Source organism: Vanacampus margaritifer, chromosome 6 (genome assembly GCF_051991255.1).
Source record: "Vanacampus margaritifer isolate UIUO_Vmar chromosome 6, RoL_Vmar_1.0, whole genome shotgun sequence".
In the NCBI taxonomy this organism is placed as follows: domain Eukaryota; kingdom Metazoa; phylum Chordata; class Actinopteri; order Syngnathiformes; family Syngnathidae; genus Vanacampus; species Vanacampus margaritifer.
The window spans coordinates 29658250-29675224 of NC_135437.1; the positions used below are offsets into that span (position 1 = coordinate 29658250).

Consider the following 16975-nt stretch of genomic DNA (forward strand, 5'->3'; position numbering starts at 1 on the left):
GTAGCATTCTCCTCCTCCACACACTTTGTATATTATTTGTTTATGTAATTCAATGAAATCATTTATATATGTCATTACTAAAACGTCATTTAATAATTTAAAAGAATCGATTACATGAACAAGCCATTAAACACGCAAGAGATTAACTAATTTAGGTTATTACTGTAAACAAATACAAAACAATTTAACCATTACAAATTGTATTATTTAACGTAGGGTTAAATATTGTATTTAAGATTGATTATTTTACTTAATGTTTGCAACAATCATATGTGGCTTTTGTTAATAAAGATGTTTATTCATGAGGATGCTATTTAATAAGCTAATGCTAATCAGCTGTGCTGCGGCTGTCTTGTTCATCTCTAGAGACGTTCAATGAAGCAGCAAAATATCTTCTAATTGATGACAATCAATTATTGATTTGAAGTTTAAAAAAATATATATTGTCAACAGGTGTAAACAAAAAAATGCCTTTTGGAGCTACTCGACACTCTGTAGCTAGAACACCATCGCCCCCTGGTGGTCGAACGCATAAATGCGTGCAAGCGTTTGCCCAAGGTTGGAAATGTCAAACATTAAAATGTGGTTTGTAGTTAAAAGAAAACTAATGAATGAAGCCCTTAGGGCAGAGGTGGGCAAACTCGGTCCTCGAGGGCCGGAGTCCTGCAGTTTCCCTTTAAAAAACACAAGCTGATTCCAATCAACAGGATCGTTATCAGGCTTATGCAGAGCTTGCTGATGAGCTGATCATATATCAGCTGTGTTGGGGAAGGGAAACATCCAAAACCTGCAGGACTCCGGCCCTCGAGGACCGAATGTGCCCACCCCTGCCGCCTTAGGGCATAGGTGTCAAACGTCCTGCAGGTTTTGGAGGTTTCCCTCTTCCAACACAAGCTGATTCCAATCAGCAGGATCGTTATCAGGCTTACGCAGAGCTTGCTGATGAGCTGGTCATAAATCAGCTGTGTTGGAGAAGGGAAACAACATCCAAAACCTGCAGGACTGCGGCCCTCCAAGACTGGAATTTGACACCTATGCCCCAAGTCAAGCGTAGACTGTAAGCTTCACACATAAGAAAACATTAACAAATTGAGACACAAACAGCAATTCAATACATATTTTATTTTTTCAGTGTTTTAGTATAAAAAAAAAAAAAAGCCAGCGTGTTGGCTGTTTTCCCACTCCCGTTGGCTATAATGACGTTTTTTTTGTTTTGTTTAATTCCCAGAGCTAAAGTACCAAAACTATTTACATGCACGCATAACAAGTAAAGAAAACAGGAAGTCGCACCACCCATCATTCTACCCTGTCAAAACAATAGCTCGCTGGCTCACGTAGCTTGCGCCGAGTGTGAAATGTGCCCCCGCCATCGTCTCACCAGAATCTACAAAGTCATTCATATACATTTACATATGATCTGCTTTACAATAAATAAGCACAGGCACATTCTGTTTGTCTCTCTACTCTGAAAAACAAACAAACAAAAACACACACACACACACACACACACACACTAAGGCCCAATACAAACAAAACGCTAGAGTAAAACAAAAATGAGAAATAATAGTTGGTGGACTTGTGGGGAGGTTGATGTCAGATATTTGTTTTTTTCGGTTTCGCGCCGCTTCAAATGACGAGCACATCTCTATAGATTTGATATAAATATGTACAAACGAGTAGTCGTGTAAAAACATACTTTATAAAAAACAAACTTAATGCCAAAGACGTAGCTTGAAAAGTCAATAACTTAAAAAAGTAACAAAAACAAACAAACAGTTACAGCATGAATGAGATAGCACCACAAGATGGCGCTGGCCATCGTCGCCCCAAAAACGTCCCGAGGACCAAGTGAATAAATTAGTGTCAAGTCAGGAGCTCTACATACATGAGCTGACACACGTTCTCACATCACCCACTTCAAGATGAATGGACTAATAATTGGCCCCTTGTGGTTGAAGCCAGAGGGCAGCCATCTTATGTTGCCACTGCTTGTTTTGGCTGAAAACACGTCTTATGTTGCCATGTTAGCTTTACATTTTACAGCCAATTTTGTCCCGATGGGCTCGGCTTTCGTTCCATTGCTGCTGGCTCTGACATCGTGCAGACGAATCTGAAGAGAAAATTCATATTTGTAATGCTATTCTTAGCGCGAAAGTGTAACATGTAGTGCTTCAACCCAGACTTGACGGTGCACGAGCAAACCATATGCCAGACACGATGGCGTTTTCTATGCAGAGACAGTAAATAGCGTGAAAAGGCCGCAGAGAAATCAACGAATACAAGTTAGGCCAGCTAGCAAGTGGCAACGCAAGATGGCCGCCGCTGGCTTGGCTTCTCCCAACAGCATTGTTGGTCCATTCATATACAAGTCCGTGACTCGGATTTGCGCACTTTCAAAAATACGCACACGCAATCTTGCACGCTCATGTATAGTCACACACAAGAACACACTCATACAACCATGCGAAAACACATTTACACAAACGCTCGCACACAAATTCTTGGATGTTTACACACAAAATAACACACGCACACGCACGCATGCGGTCTTCGTGGCAGTAAAATAATTGCAGCACGTGAGGCGGTCGGTCTCAAGGGCACATTCGTCCATCCGTTTGTTCGTTCGTTCGTTCGTTCGTTCGTCGCCAAAGTGTTGGCGTTGCATAGGTTTTGGGACAAAACAAGATGGCCGCCGCAAGCTACAGTATGTCAGACGATTGTGCGTGAGGAGGCGTTCCCGGCGGCCAAAAACAAACCAAAAGCTGGAGAGAGGCGACACGGGTGTCAGTGTTGAGCGGGCGCGGCTCTCCCGGCGCCGCCGTACAGATGCTTCCTGGCCCGCTCGAAGGCTCGCCGCACCGACTTCTGCAGGTGAGAGCGGCGCGACTCCAGCAGCTTGAGGCGGTCCAGACCGTGGTCTACGCCGAACGGAGACATCTTGGATCTAGGAAGCCATTGCCTGAAGGGGGGAGGAAGGAATGTCATGTGAACACCACGTGACGATAAAAGACACGTGTGTATTATTCATTCATTTTAACACATTCACTGGCAGCCATTTTCACTGAAGCAACCCCCTTCACTCCCGGCTGTATTTCCTGGATTTGGACTGATTTTGCAAGGCCCACAGAATATTGTGTTCTACTGCTATCAAAACACAGAACGCACCAAAAGAAAGATTAGAGTGTCTTCTTTCATCAGAAAAAAAAGTATATTTCTATCTGTTTCCGTTTTGCAGCAATTAACATTAGAATATAGATAAGTTTCATCATTGTTATTGTTTGACAGCTCTATTGTAAACTGAAATAACATTGAGAATGTCGGGTGACGTACGGCAGGAAATCGGTGAGCAGACTTCCCACGAATGTTCAAGAACACGAACAACCAAAACCAATGCACGTTTTTAATCGACTTTCTGACGCTACACACAAAAGCATGTAAAAAATGAACTTTGCAAACATGCGTCATTCAAGACGTGAGCGTCTGTCAGACATTTTGTGTCTCACCAGCTGCGCTTGCTGTCGAAGAAGTGGACGAGGAAGAGTTTCTCTGCGGACCTGAACTGCATCCGCTCGCCGGCTCGGAGCACGTCCCGCGGCGGGCGGGGAAGCGCCGCCGCTGTTGCCGCCGCCCCGTTGCGCTGGCGCCGTGTCGGCCGCCCCGTCCTCCGCGCTCGGGGGTCCATGATCTGCGGCAAAAAACACGGCAACGGGTGAGCGCTCGGGCGGAGGACGGCCACCGCTGGAGTCGCATGCAAAGACGGCGGCGGCGTCACCGCCACCACTCGCGTGACGACGGCCGTGAGCGACCAATCACAAGCACGCACGATGGCACGCAGGCTGATGGGTAATGATGAGGCGTGGCGGGCGGGCGGGTGGCTTGGAAAGTCACTCACCAGGGCGGGATAGGAAGGATATCCACTACATTTAGCCCAAACTAGCTTAAGAGGCTCCACAACAAAGGGGGAGGCGGCCGAGGGTTTCCACGCCTCTACAGGAACAACACAAGTCGATTACGAACCAGGACACAGCACGCGCGTCCGAACAAACACAACATATTTGTTGAGCACGAGCAGTGCAAAGGTTTGGGATCAAACCGTCTGTGCACATGTAGACAGTACAACAACTTTTATAAGTGGCCCGCCATTCAGACTATGGCATTTGTTTATTATTTTTTTGCAGGCTTGCTTGAAAAGGAATCATTTTGTTTTGATATGCGAAAAAAACAAAATCAACCTCGAAGCAGATGTTATCTTCGTCTCTTGTGCAGTTGTTTTTCCAAGAACGTTTAGCCTGCCGCGCGATGAGTTCAAACCCAAGTTGGACTCAAATATAGCATAAAAAAAGAAGATTAAAAAGAAAAAACTGGGGGAGGGGGGGGGGGGGGTGGATACAAGATTCTGTGGAGTAAGACAGACCTCTCAGTTTCGGTGTGGGTGACGTGCGCGGGTTCAGCGAGGGACGTCGCCGCCGAAACCTTCTCAGCCGTGCACTGGCTGCAGGGAACCGGGGACATTGCGAGCCTGCCAGCGCAGAGGCGCTCACACTTCATAAACTGTATCTGTTTGGCTTGGTGCCGCAAAAATCTCGACCGTTTGGAAACCCGGAAACGGAGTCAGCGCGGGTGACACCAGTACGCCGGTAAAGTAAATGTTGCGTTCAAGTGGCCATGGAAAATCGTCAACTGTTCTACTCCCGCACAGTCACAACTGAGAAAGACGTGCTTCAGAACCGAAACATGCCACCGTTTAATTTGACATGAATCGGTGCTGGGAAGTACCAACCCAAACGGTCAATACCACAAAAAGTACCTCTGTCTTCGGTACCCGTCCCTAATCAGAGTAGGACTAAATTTACTATGACACTTCTACATCTCATGTCTTTCAACTTGATGAACAATCCGTTGTTTTCACCTCTATGGTAGATGAACGCTGACTTTAAACAATGACCAAATAAATGTCACATTTGGCTCATTATTATTCATGAATGAGGGCATCAGAATTTGAGAGCAATTCTTCTCCAGCCTTCCGCTCGGCTGACGAGCGTCTTTTGGTATGCACAAAAGAATCGAGCAATCACCTGACGAGACCTTGACGTGCTGGCTCAACTCTCCGTTCTCGGCGCAGGTCGTCGGGGCACTTTCGTCGTCCGCAGTGTTGCGTCGAACCGCGGCTGCTGCCGCTGGTCGCCCTTTGCCGCTTTTGGAGAGCATCGCGGTACTGAAAGGAGGAAAACAAACAAAACAAATGATACAAGCTCTAATTGCACATCAATAAATTGCTAAGTGTCAACACAGTCAGTAAATCATTGCATAACACAAATACTAAATGTAGTGGAATCTTCTTGGCATTGCTTTGGATGATGTTCACCTCATCGAGACATTTTTTTTTTAATGATAAAATACCTAATGTAGCATATTTTCATTAGATGGAATTTTTTAGAGACCCCTAAGGAACCGTATTTCATTATTTGTACATTCACTTTAGAGTTCTAGCAGCTGTTTGTTTTGATTCTGTCAAGCTGGCACTGAGGTGGCAAATCTGACATGCATCAGATTTTCGGCCATATTTGGATATCAGATTCCACACCTTTTTTTGTGTCAGGCAAAAAAGATCATTCATTTTTTGGGTACAAAACAAGCAAATATTTAGACGTAAAAAGCAAATACAAAATATTAAGACAAACACTATAATTATGCAAGTTCTTTTTGGATGAAACTAAATGTATTAAAAAAAATTCTTTTTTGAAAGGTGCAAAAGTATAACCTCGCCAGCCAGATTGATAATTGTGATTGACTCAAGGGAGTTCTTCACATTATCAATCTGGTACTTCACTAGGCAGACCCGCTCGGTCGGGAAAGGCGGGGCTTGATGTACAATACTTCGAGCTGATTGGACGATGCGGCATCTTTGCACATTTTGTTTTGGCCAATCAAGGCAATGGATGAAAACCTTGTCTTAGGGAGCCCTCGCAACAAGGACAGACAAGGACGCTCACCTGGCACCGGACAGGGCGCTGCCGCCTGACGAGATGCTGGACTCGGAGGCGCAGCGGCGGCGCGGCTCTAGCAATCGAGGCGGCGAGGCTTCCTCCTCCACCTCCTCCTCCTCCTCCACCACAAAACCGTTGGTGATCCCTGCCAGGACAAACGAGCTCATGAACGCCCCCCGCCATTCCGTAGAGCACATAAAAGGAAGCAAACGATCCGTTTTAAGGACGCCAGTTCAACCCTATGGTCGATTCTGCTTTGTGAGGAATACTTTCAGTCAATTAGAGCAGTGGTGTCCAAACTCGGTCCTCGGGGGCCGGTAGTCCCGCAGGTTTTGGATATTTCTCTCCTCCAACACAGCTGAAGCTCATCAGCAAGCTCTACTAAGCCTGATAACAATCCTGTTGATTGAAACAGGTGCGTTGGAGCAGGGAAACCTCCAAAACCTGCAGGACTACCGGCCCCCGAGGACCGAGTTTGGACACCACTGAATTAGAGATAGCCCGATACGGTTATTTCAGGGTTGATGCTAGGGGTGCACCTATCACAAATTTTCTGGCCGATCACTTCTAAAAAGTCTGACCTGCCAATCCCGATTTTTTTCATAACAAGCAGAATACACCGTCAGAGTTCCAATCTTATTTTATTGGACAACATTGAATAATATCTGTGAAATAATACCAACGAGTTGTTTTAACGGCAAATTAAGTAGTTCTCTGAAATAAAAATGAAAAGCCCATTAGTCATCTCAGCAGAAGAGGACAGTGGCTGACTTTTTCAGAGGGAGATAAGATCAATGGAAAAGATCGGTTTATAATTAAAGGGACTGCAACATGAAAAGCCGGCTCTCGGACGACGTCATGAGAGGGGCGCGGCAGCCACAGGGGGAGAGGCGGGGTTTGACTGAACCCAGCGTTTGACTTCCGGGTAAGAAAAATAGCCACCAAAATAACTCCTATTTCATAAGAAATGACATCGCGATTGTGTCAAATGTAAGATTTTCTCACTATATGCCTAGAATTAACTGTGGAAGGGCTTCAAATACCACCGTGTCGTCCCTTTAAGGGATCGGCCAATCACCGATCCCCCAAAACTAAGAAAATCGGCCGGCTGATCAATTGGTGCACCCCTAGTTGATATCGATACAGATTATTAGTAGTCATGGACACCAATACCCGATATTTGGAGCCAATATTCATTTTCACTCAAAAGGAAAATATTGGCATGGAAATTTACAAACAATACAAACGCCAGCTCTTAAATTTGTTGAATTTTTAAGCATATGTTTATTAAGCAACTTTTGGGATTCATAAAATCAAATCTTAGTCAATAGACATCTTAAATTTTAAGAACAAATTCAGAGACCTCCCAAGGGCCGGTAGCATGTCTACAAAAATCGAATTAAATATTAAAGTAAATAGTTTTCTGAAGTAAATCAAGTTTTCAAAAAATATTTCAGCATTAAAATTTTACTTATCTTAGTCATAATTTCAAACAAAAAACAGAAGGTGCAGATCGTTGCCAGGGTCAGCAGCTTCTCTTACAACGTTAACTGACATTTTAAATACTTTCCTGAAGTTGACACATTTTTAAATTGATATATTATTGGCTGTATGATTCTTCAAAAAGACCGATGCCAATATACGTCAAAATGCTGAATATTGGGACCGATAAATCAGCCCGGCCGATAATCGGTCTATCCCTACGGTCCATTTTTTGAACGGGACCAGCAGTCAAAAAAATAAATAAATAAAGTCGCAAACTGAGGAAGCATTTTTTTTTCCTACCTGTGCCCAGACGCTTGATGGGCGACTCCTCGTCTTCCTCGCCGTCGACGCTACTGCTCCTCGGTCGCTTCTTGGGCAGCAGGAGGGTCTCCAGCCGAGGGATGACCACCGACAAAAAGGTTTTGGCGCCCAGTGGCGGCGATTGCGAGGGAGCGGCGGGCACCTCCTGGCCTGTAGCCGGCTTCTGCGGACTGACGCTCTTGGACTTTCCGAAAAGGCTGTTGGTCCGTTGCTCGGCTTCGTCGCCGTTGGGGAGGTGGCCGTTGAGCTTGGGGCGGGGCTCTGAGGTAGCGGAGGTGCAAGTGACGTCGCCCGGCTCCGTGGGGTCGTGCTCCGCCGGCTTCAGTGACGGCGGTCCCAGATCGGGCGGCGTTGGTGGCGTTTCCGATCGCGTCGACGTCAGGGGCACCTCTAGCATCGGCGGCATGGAGACGCTCAACTCGGGAGCACGGGGAGACGGTGGCGCGCCGGGTGCCGGCCGCTCTGGCGGTCGGGCGGTGGCCGGTAGTGACTTCTTGAGGCTCATCTCGCTACGGACCTCCATGATGGTCTTTTTGAGCAGCTTGAGCCTCTTGCTGCGAGACGGGCTGTTCTTCATGGCTGTGCTCAGGTCCAACTTCTCCAGGAGCTCCTTCAGTTGATCCTCCAGCGGCGTTAAGCGGCGGTACGAGGGGCTCAGGAGGCGGTCCACTAGGCAAAAGGAAACAAAAGAACACCCGTTTCAAATACCTTCAAACATTGTCATTTTATACACCGCTACCTTCATGCAACTGAGTGGCCCGCCGCTATTTGCCAGGGATCAGGACCGAGCCCTGCCATGAATTAGAGTTGTACAACAAATTTAAAAAAAAAATATCCATATTGCGATATTGGCCCATGCAATATACATATCGCAAAGACATCCATGAAATTTCTTATGGAATTTTATGCTTTTATCTAAATTTGACCAGTCTAACGCTAACTAAAATGTGCACCGCCAAGCAATAATTGAACATCATCGAGTGGTCATTACAATTAATTAACTAAGAATACATTGAGTTTGCTACATGAAGCAATGCAATTATTTCATTAGATAATAAAAACATCATTTCTATAGGTACATGTTAAATATCGCTATAGTATCAATATCAGTTCCACAGTGCCTTACAACATACTTTGGTGGCAAAGTAGTGTTTTTAAATGTAGTCTCCGTTTTAGTCCAGTATCAATCACGCTTGTTAGTTTATATCAAAGTTAATCAACCTCATCTTGTTTTTATTTTAATCCATTTTAGTCAACTATAAATCTAGCATTTTAGTCCAAGAAAACAATTTTATTAATCTACTTTTCAGCAACAAAAAACGGTAACATTTTAGTCAGGACAATTATTTCACCCCTGATTTTTTTTGCCAGCAGATTATGTTGAACATTTCGGATAAAACTATTTCACATAAAATGGTCTCTCAAATTTTTTTTTATGAAAAACAACTTGATACACAATTACAGTAGATCAACAAGTGGCTACTATGGCTCTATGCTATGAGCTAGTAAATTAGCCAGCATTAGTTAGCGGTCGGATTAATATTATTACTGATATTTTATAGCCGTTGGATTAATGTCGCGTTACAACAATAATTTACTTATTTTTTTTCTTTTTTCTTTTTTAACCTTTCACCGTGAATCCACTTCCTGTCTGTCCCGTGCGTTTGTGCATGTTACACTCGCTAGCTGCAGATTTGAAAGGGGTGTGTGTCACATGACTGTGTCACATGACTGTGTCACACAAGTGACAGACAGATTAGCAGAGAGAAGATTTGCCAAAATTATATAATTTTCCTCTCGTTTTTGTTCATGAACTAAAATGTCCATTGATTTTAATTCAGTTTCTATGAAGTGAAGTACATTTTCGTCTCATCTTCATCAGTTGCTGAAAATGCAGACTGATTTAGTCCCAGTTATTGTTTATTAATGAGTATTTTAGTCAAAATTATTTTTGTTGACGAAAAATTAACACTGAGAGGCAAAAAAAAAAATAGTTTCTTGAGCAATACTATTCAATGCTCTACCTTTGTCGAAATGTTGTGCACTCTTTGAGGTAGCACTTTATGTCCTGGAAAGTGACTCACCGTCGTCCCAGGTGAAGGGCAGCGCCGCCCCCATTTTGGGGGCCTGGGGCAGCATCAGTCCGCTCGGGAAGTCAAAGCCGATGCGGTCGGCCTCCTTGCGGGCGCGGCGCAGGATGACGCCGCCGTGGTCCTGCATCCTCTGGGCCACCTTGTAGAAGAAGGTCTCCTTGGCGTTGTATTTCATGCAGTTGGCGATGATCAGCTCAAAGTCGGCCTCAAAGTGGTCCAGGCTGCGGTAGGCGTGGCCGTCTATGCGCGTCCTCATGGTGGAGAAGTCCATGGGCTGCGTGATGTGGTCCAAGTAGTCCGGGACCTGCAAATTTGTTTCAAGGGGACCCAAAATAATTTCATGAAAATATGACAATATGACACCGCCCCATTTACAAGCGCGTGTTGTTGGCTGACCTCTTTTATGCTGACGGGCTGAGCAAAGACGTTGTACTGGTCCTTCTGCTGCAGCTGGCTGAGCACGGTTCTCAGCAGGATGTTGAAGGGCGTCAGTTGGACCTCCAGCGCCGACTGCTGCAGCTTCAACTGGTAACCGAACACACACGCATGGAAAAATGGGTTTCCAGTGAGGTGGAAATGAAGTACTGTAAAAAGTAGGTCAAAATCTACGATATAAAGATCTCACACACTAAAAAAGTTCACGTGTGAAATGTATTCCTTTTTATTGTGCAATATTGTAAGTGCTGTGTAGGGCTGCTCAATCATAGGAAAAATAATTTGAATAAGAATAACAAATTATTTCGTAAAAAACAAGAAAATGTTTAAACATTAAAAAAAATGTTAAGAGCAATTAAAAAAATAGAAACACTATAATTAAATAAGTTCCTTTTGGACCAAACCGAATTTATAAACTCCAACTTCAATGGAGTACAGCTTGTGCACTGTGCAGTAGAACAATCATTTAGCTTTTGGTACAAAACAAGAAAATGTTTGAACGTTAAAAAATATATATATATATATATATATATATATATATATTAAGACAAATAAAAATCTTTGAAAAACTAATTTATTTTTATTTATTTGATTATTTTATTTATTGACCTGTTCACCAAGTTTTAATCAATAAATGTATGTTTTTGACATTCATATCAATGAAAACAGGGTTATTAAGAAAGACTGCAGCTATCAGATATTTGGTTAATTACAAATGAATTATGATGCTGGACCGACCTCCTCCCTCTTGAGCTTCTCTCTCTTCCTGATGAGTTCCAGCAGCAGTCGCGCTCGTTCCAAGTCGTGTCGGAGTCGGTGCCACTCCTTCAGCTGCTCCTTCAGCGCCTGGTTGGTCTCGGCGCGATCCTGAAGGAAGACCCGGCAGGTTCATTAAAAAAAAAATTGAAACTAAAGCTGACAGCTGCTCAAATAATTGCTGGCCGCTCACTGCCGACGTGGACTTGGGCGCCGGCGACGGGTTGGCCTGCAGGCGGCGGATGAGCGGCACGTTGTTCCGGGACTGCCTCTTGAGCACCCAGTAGCTCAGAACGCGCTCCACAAACAGACGCTTCCTCTGGACCGCCACCTGGTTCAGGATGGTGTCCAGACTGACAACAGGATGAAAAGTGTGAATGGTTGCTTTTGGTTTCTCTGAAATTCTTACATTTCCCCACTTCTCACACTAACTGCTCTCTGGTTTTCACATTGGTCACATTTCTACCTGGTACAAATCAAGTTTTCACAGATTAAATCTAAGATAAATTTTGCCCTTTTTAGCAGTAAGAACATAATATTTTTGTATATTTTTTTCCCCATGTACAATTAATACCTTTTAAAAACACATTTTGTTGCTTGCTGTCGACTGAAAAAGACATCACAGGTGCTCAGACCTATCATGGCTCAGTTTGAGAACGTCACATGACCAAACCTATGCAACTGGTGAGCCGTGATTGGTCGTTACCTGAGCCCCGAGCACACATGACGTCATCTTCAGTCAACGCCAAGAGGCAAAAAGTGTTTTTAAAGGTATCATTGTACATGAAAAATAAAGTCATCAAATGAATTAGAGACAAAATATCAACTTCTTAACTGCTGAAAATGGCTAAATGAGTCAAGTATCACTTTAAGGATAATTCATCTTAAGTTGCCATGGACAGCCTGGAAATAGATTTCTATTTCTTAACTTGACATGTCTGGAATAATTTGAAGTATTTAGTGCTTATTTAAATTGAGACATTTTCAGCAGGAAAAAGTTAATATTTTGTCCAGAATGAATTTGATGACTTACAATGATATGCCTTTGAAAACTATTTTTCCACTTTCTGTCAACTGAAGATGACATCACCTGTGCTGAGGAAGTAGGTAACGACCAATCACGGCTCAGTTTGCTGAGCAAATTAAAAAAAACAGGTGAGCCATGTCTTACACTCCTCAAAACGTCTGCCTGAGCGCTCGGACCAACCTGGAGGCGGTGATGCTGGGCCCAGCGTTGCCGCGGCCGTCGGCTTCCGGCTGCGGCTCGGACGGCGGCTCCGGCCGCTTGCTGCGCTTCTTGTACCAGGCCTTGGCGCGGGCCCTGCCGCGCCGCTCGCCGCGCTTGTGACAGGCGCCGTTCTTGCGGTGCGACTCCTCGTAGACAGTGAGCGGCCGCCGGTCGCCGCTGTCGGGCGTGTGGCTGCAGCAGTACGCCGTCTTCTTGACGGAGAAGGCGCCGGGCGCCGACCCCTCCTTGACAGGCTCCATTTTCATGAAGAGGCCGGCCTTCTGCGCACAGCTGACGTGGAAGGCGGCGTAACAGTTGACCCGGTCGCACTGAATGCAGGCGCCCGCCCCCTTTTCCTTGCACAGGTAGCACGTCAGCTTCCAGCGGGCGGGCGGGATGTTGCGGACGCCGTCGATGGGCTCGATAAACACCGTGTCCGAGAAGCCCACCTCGGGCACCCACAGGGCGCAGGCCACGTGGCCCCAGCGCCCGTCGTCCGTTTTCTTGAGGGCGCCGCCTCGGTTGGGGCAGAAGACGCAGTCGGCGGGCCGCGCCGGGCACTGCAGGCAGTGGCGGCACAGCCAGCGGCCCTCGGGGATGTAGGGCACGCCGTAGCACTCCTGGTGCACGGCGATGTTGCAGGAGTCGCAGAAGAGGATGACGTTGCTGTCGGCGCCGTCGCCATCCATGCACACGCAGCACACGGCGTCCTCGTCCACCAGAGGCTGCGTCTCGCTCTGGCCCTGCATGTCGCCGTACGACTCCTTCTCGAAACGGTCCATGAGGAATTCAAAGAGGTTGTTGGACACCTGGCTGATGCCGTCGCTCTTGCGCTTCTCGTTGAGCAGCTCCAGCCAGGCGTAATCCTCCTCGTCCATGTCATACTCCACCTCCTCGTCCAGCTCCTCCGCCGTCCGCTCCGTGTACGTGTAGTACGCCGCCGGCCTCTTGGGCACCACGGGCAGGTTGTACTCCACCGTTCTCACTTTGGGCTCCAGCAGCGCCGATGCGGGGTGGTGGCCGGCGCCGTGCGGGGGCGCCAAGGCGGCGCTCTTCTTGCGCTGGCTGTTTTTGAGGCGCACCGAGCGCACCAGGACCTGCTGGGGCTTCTCGCTGTTCTCCTTGTTGCTGTTGCACTCCAGGATCTCCTGCGCCGTGGGGTCGTCGTCGCCGATGATGTCCATCTTGTCGTAGATGCTCAGCCGGTGCACGCGGCCGTCCACCTCCAGCTCCACCATGCGCTGGGCCTGCGCGTACGTCAGCGTCTCCCGGTTGGGCGACGGCTTGATGGGCGACGAGTCCCGCTTCAGCGCCGCTGGGCGCTGGTGCCGGGCTTTCTTCTTCATGCCGCAAGACGCTGCAAAACCCAAGAGCAGAAAGCCGGTGAGTGTATTTGGTTCCCGAAAATACAGGCAACCCCATTCATTGTGGGGGAGTGCTTTTTTGACACACCTGCAGGGTATCCCCCAGAAAAACTTGCTACGCTTTTTGGGGGGGGGTGATTGACTGAGCACAAAAGTTGCCCCGGGTGGGGGGTGTGTGTGTGTGCGCGCGGTCAGAAAATCATATGCGTTGTTCAGCATCAGCAATTAACGGCAAATATTATTGAATGGAAAAAATGTCTTTGCACAGCCGCCAGTGGTCAGGTGGGTAGCAGGAGCTCGTGTATGGGAACCAGAAAAAAGGAATCCCCTGCACACTGACAGAACTTCACTCAATGAATTTATTTGAGGGAAAACAACACGTTTCGCGTCCAGCGTCATCGGGTTCACCTCAAATCTCTCACTGAGTGAAGTCCTGGGGGGATTCTTTTTTCCTGGTTTCCAAGCAAATATTATTTGTGCCGGCGCCGCTGTGCTTGGAAAAAAAATCCATCTAGTTTTTCTTTAAATTGTCTGTTCTCGTTACCAACCTTTCCCTTCAGAGTACGTTTTGAAAAAATGTGACTGGGACTGGGTGGCAGGATCTCTTTTCCTTCCACTTGGCGTCACTTCAGAATTAGGTTCCACCAAAAGTTGTCATTAGCATGAGCTACAGTAGACCATAAGTGATTTTAATTTTTTTTTTTTAAAAAACAGGCCATGACACAGTAAAGAACATGGGGGTCACTAGTCATGCTAACATTGAAGTCAAGTAGAGGGCCACAAATGGATTTGTGCTTTACTTCACTTGGATGGTATACAGTAAAAATCATTATTCCAAATGGTTGCAAAAAAAAAAAATCAGTGATATGATTGTGATCAGCAACAATGAATGGCGCTTCTCTAGTTCAGTTGCGTTAGGCTGCACTGCTGGGTAAGCAGCTAGCTGGCTTTCACAACACAGGCCTGTCAGTGAGGAGGACCAACAGGCGCAGCAGTACTTGGAAGGGTGGTGGTCACCATACGAACTGTTGTTCAGCTGCTGGTGTGCTTGTAACACCTGGAGGACAATGACCATAAATTCCTAACACTTGGCTTTCCCTCAGTAGAACAGGAAATCCTGGCTGAACCCGCAGCCCGATCCTCCTCCTTTGCAGGGGGCTACTTTTTCACGTACGTATTGTGTTCACTTTCTAATCCGTTTGTGGCTTTGTACGCTTAAGTGTGTTTCCTCTGCAGATTGCGACACCCCAAAAACAATGCACTGCATGTCGCTCTCTCCTCACACAAAAGCTTTGCTGTGCAAAATTGAAGTCTAATTGAAATGTATGATTTCAAAATGTTCTTTCGTGTTCAAAGATACGATGTTTAATTCAGTTTTACAGTAAACTTCAATTGGGAGTAAGAAAATGTTTTCAACTCTTTTTTGTGACTCTTTGCTTCCTCAATGTGATGTTGTATCAGTCTTCCATGTTTTGGGTGAAAAGGTGTTAAGTGTAAGCCAATAAGATTTTATTTTTTTAACTATGGGGGAATGGTAAAACATTTTTCATGGTCTCCACTGCATATTGTTGATTTTACCTGCAGAGGAAAAAGTGTGACCAATGGGTTAGATGCCATGGACTTTGGACCTGCGGCTTTTACACATCGTGGTCGTTTCCGGCTACTGCTGGCCACGTTCCAACACTCGCACCCCCAACCCCTGCGCCCCCGCTCATCGGCGGGAGGGCGTCTCAGCTATCTGAAATGCTTTGGACACTGAGACAGAAACTACACACTCGCAGCCTCGCACCTGTGGACGGGAACGCGTAACCGAGGAGCAGAAGCCCAAGTACTGTGACGCGGCCCACACGTCGCAAACCGGAAACAAAGTTGATGGGTGAAAACCCGGAAGTGGGAAGTCCCGCCCCCTCCGTGGCATATAGTCCATTATACAGAACTTCCAAAGGGTTCACATACTTTTTCCTCCCACTGAATTTGCGCATTACAAACCAGTTGGCTTAAAGACCACCAGGGTACATGAGTGAGATGATTACAAGAAGTTCACTGGGTTAGTCACGTGGTTCCATCGGCTCACTTGTTATCTCGAGTGTGTTGTGCCTTGTTATGCACGGGCAGAGACAACATACCTTATCTTAATACTTTAGATACGACCGTCTTGGCTCAGACAAATCCCTCAATCCCGAACTCATAACAAATGCATCTCGTTTTCGTGGGAAGTGGCAGTCCAAAAAAAGGTCAACTCAGGCGGCTACATTTCTTCTCCAAAGTGTCATAAAACGGTTACATACGTTTGTTTTTTTCTTAAAGCGGTTAAAGTGAAGATTGTGATGCTTGAAAGTATGCGAGGCGTTGCTGTCGTGGGCAAGCAAGGAGACGTCGACGTTCTCTCCGGATGAATGAAAGAAAGTAGGCGGGGAGCTCAGCAGCTCCACGCCGACCCCAGCGAGCCTCCCACCGGCTCGACGAGAGCCGCAGGGTCGCTCCTCCACCCCAGAGCGAATGTGGACAAGCAACTGTTAGCCGCCGAGCCTAACGTCCGCTCGGCTACCAAGACACACGGTAACGGGGTTTAAAGACGAAACGGCCGCGACGGAAACATTTGTTTTAAATGGAAAGCTTTGTCAAGAGATTTGTTTTAATGTTTGATACGGCGAAAAGCCTCCGCCGTGTTTGATAAACGCATTAGGACACTCCGTCCAGGTCGCTAGTCGCAGTTAGCTTGTTACAAGGAGCGGAGGGAGAGGAAATATGGCGACTAACACAACAAGAAAACCCACGGGGGCTTTAAAAAGTTGTCACGTCCTCGCAGCCGTCAACCGTGTGCGTGTATGTGTGTGTGTAAGACGACCACCCGGGCTCGGCCTTGGAGAATGAATTATTAGAATGCTTTACTGGGGCAGCAGGAGGCTGAACTTACCTGGGTTTGCTCAAGAATTCAGCTGTAGGAGAGGAAGAGGACTAGCAATGGCGTCGGCGGCGAGGCCTGCGGAGCCCAAGCGGCGGTTAGGTTAAATCCGCATCCAGCCGGCGCTTGGTGCTGAACCCAACGAGACGTGAGCGTGGCCGCCAAGTATCCAGGGCGACAGAAGGCCGTGTTGGGGCCGCTGCAAATTCGACGGCGGCAGCGAAGATGGTGGCTAAACTGGCTCTCGATCTTTGCAGTGCTCGGACCGAGCCGACTACTAGCTGAGCTGCTCCTGCTGCTTCTCTTCCCCCAACAACAATGCGGCTGTGAGACCTCTGCGTCATGACGTCACGCGTACGTATGAACCCAAACCAGGAAGTGGTAGCGCCGAGACGTTTCCC

General features: G+C 46.8%; 1 protein-coding gene across 3 annotated transcripts; it reads right to left on the reverse strand.

Annotated features, from left to right (window-relative positions):
- Positions 1–1102: 1102 nt before the first annotated feature.
- On the reverse strand, positions 1103–16921 carry LOC144053653 (bromodomain-containing protein 1-like). Of its 3 annotated transcripts, XM_077568330.1 has the most exons (12): positions 16587–16920; positions 12285–13662; positions 11271–11430; positions 11060–11188; positions 10283–10411; positions 9878–10190; positions 7773–8462; positions 5994–6132; positions 5076–5215; positions 3893–3987; positions 3504–3685; positions 1103–2959 (listed from the first exon to the last, which is right to left on the reverse strand). In XM_077568330.1, the coding sequence occupies exons 2-12, from the start codon at positions 13649–13651 to the stop codon at positions 2785–2787; spliced, it is 3519 nt and encodes a 1172-aa protein (XP_077424456.1). In that variant the 5' UTR covers positions 13652–13662; positions 16587–16920; the 3' UTR covers positions 1103–2784. The 3 variants fall into 3 exon arrangements, with proteins under 3 accessions (XP_077424456.1, XP_077424455.1, XP_077424457.1); XM_077568329.1 differs by having other exon boundaries at positions 3504–3987; positions 16587–16921; XM_077568331.1 differs by lacking the exon at positions 3893–3987 and having other exon boundaries at positions 2798–2959; positions 16587–16919.
- Between the last annotated feature and the right edge of the window lie 54 nt (positions 16922–16975).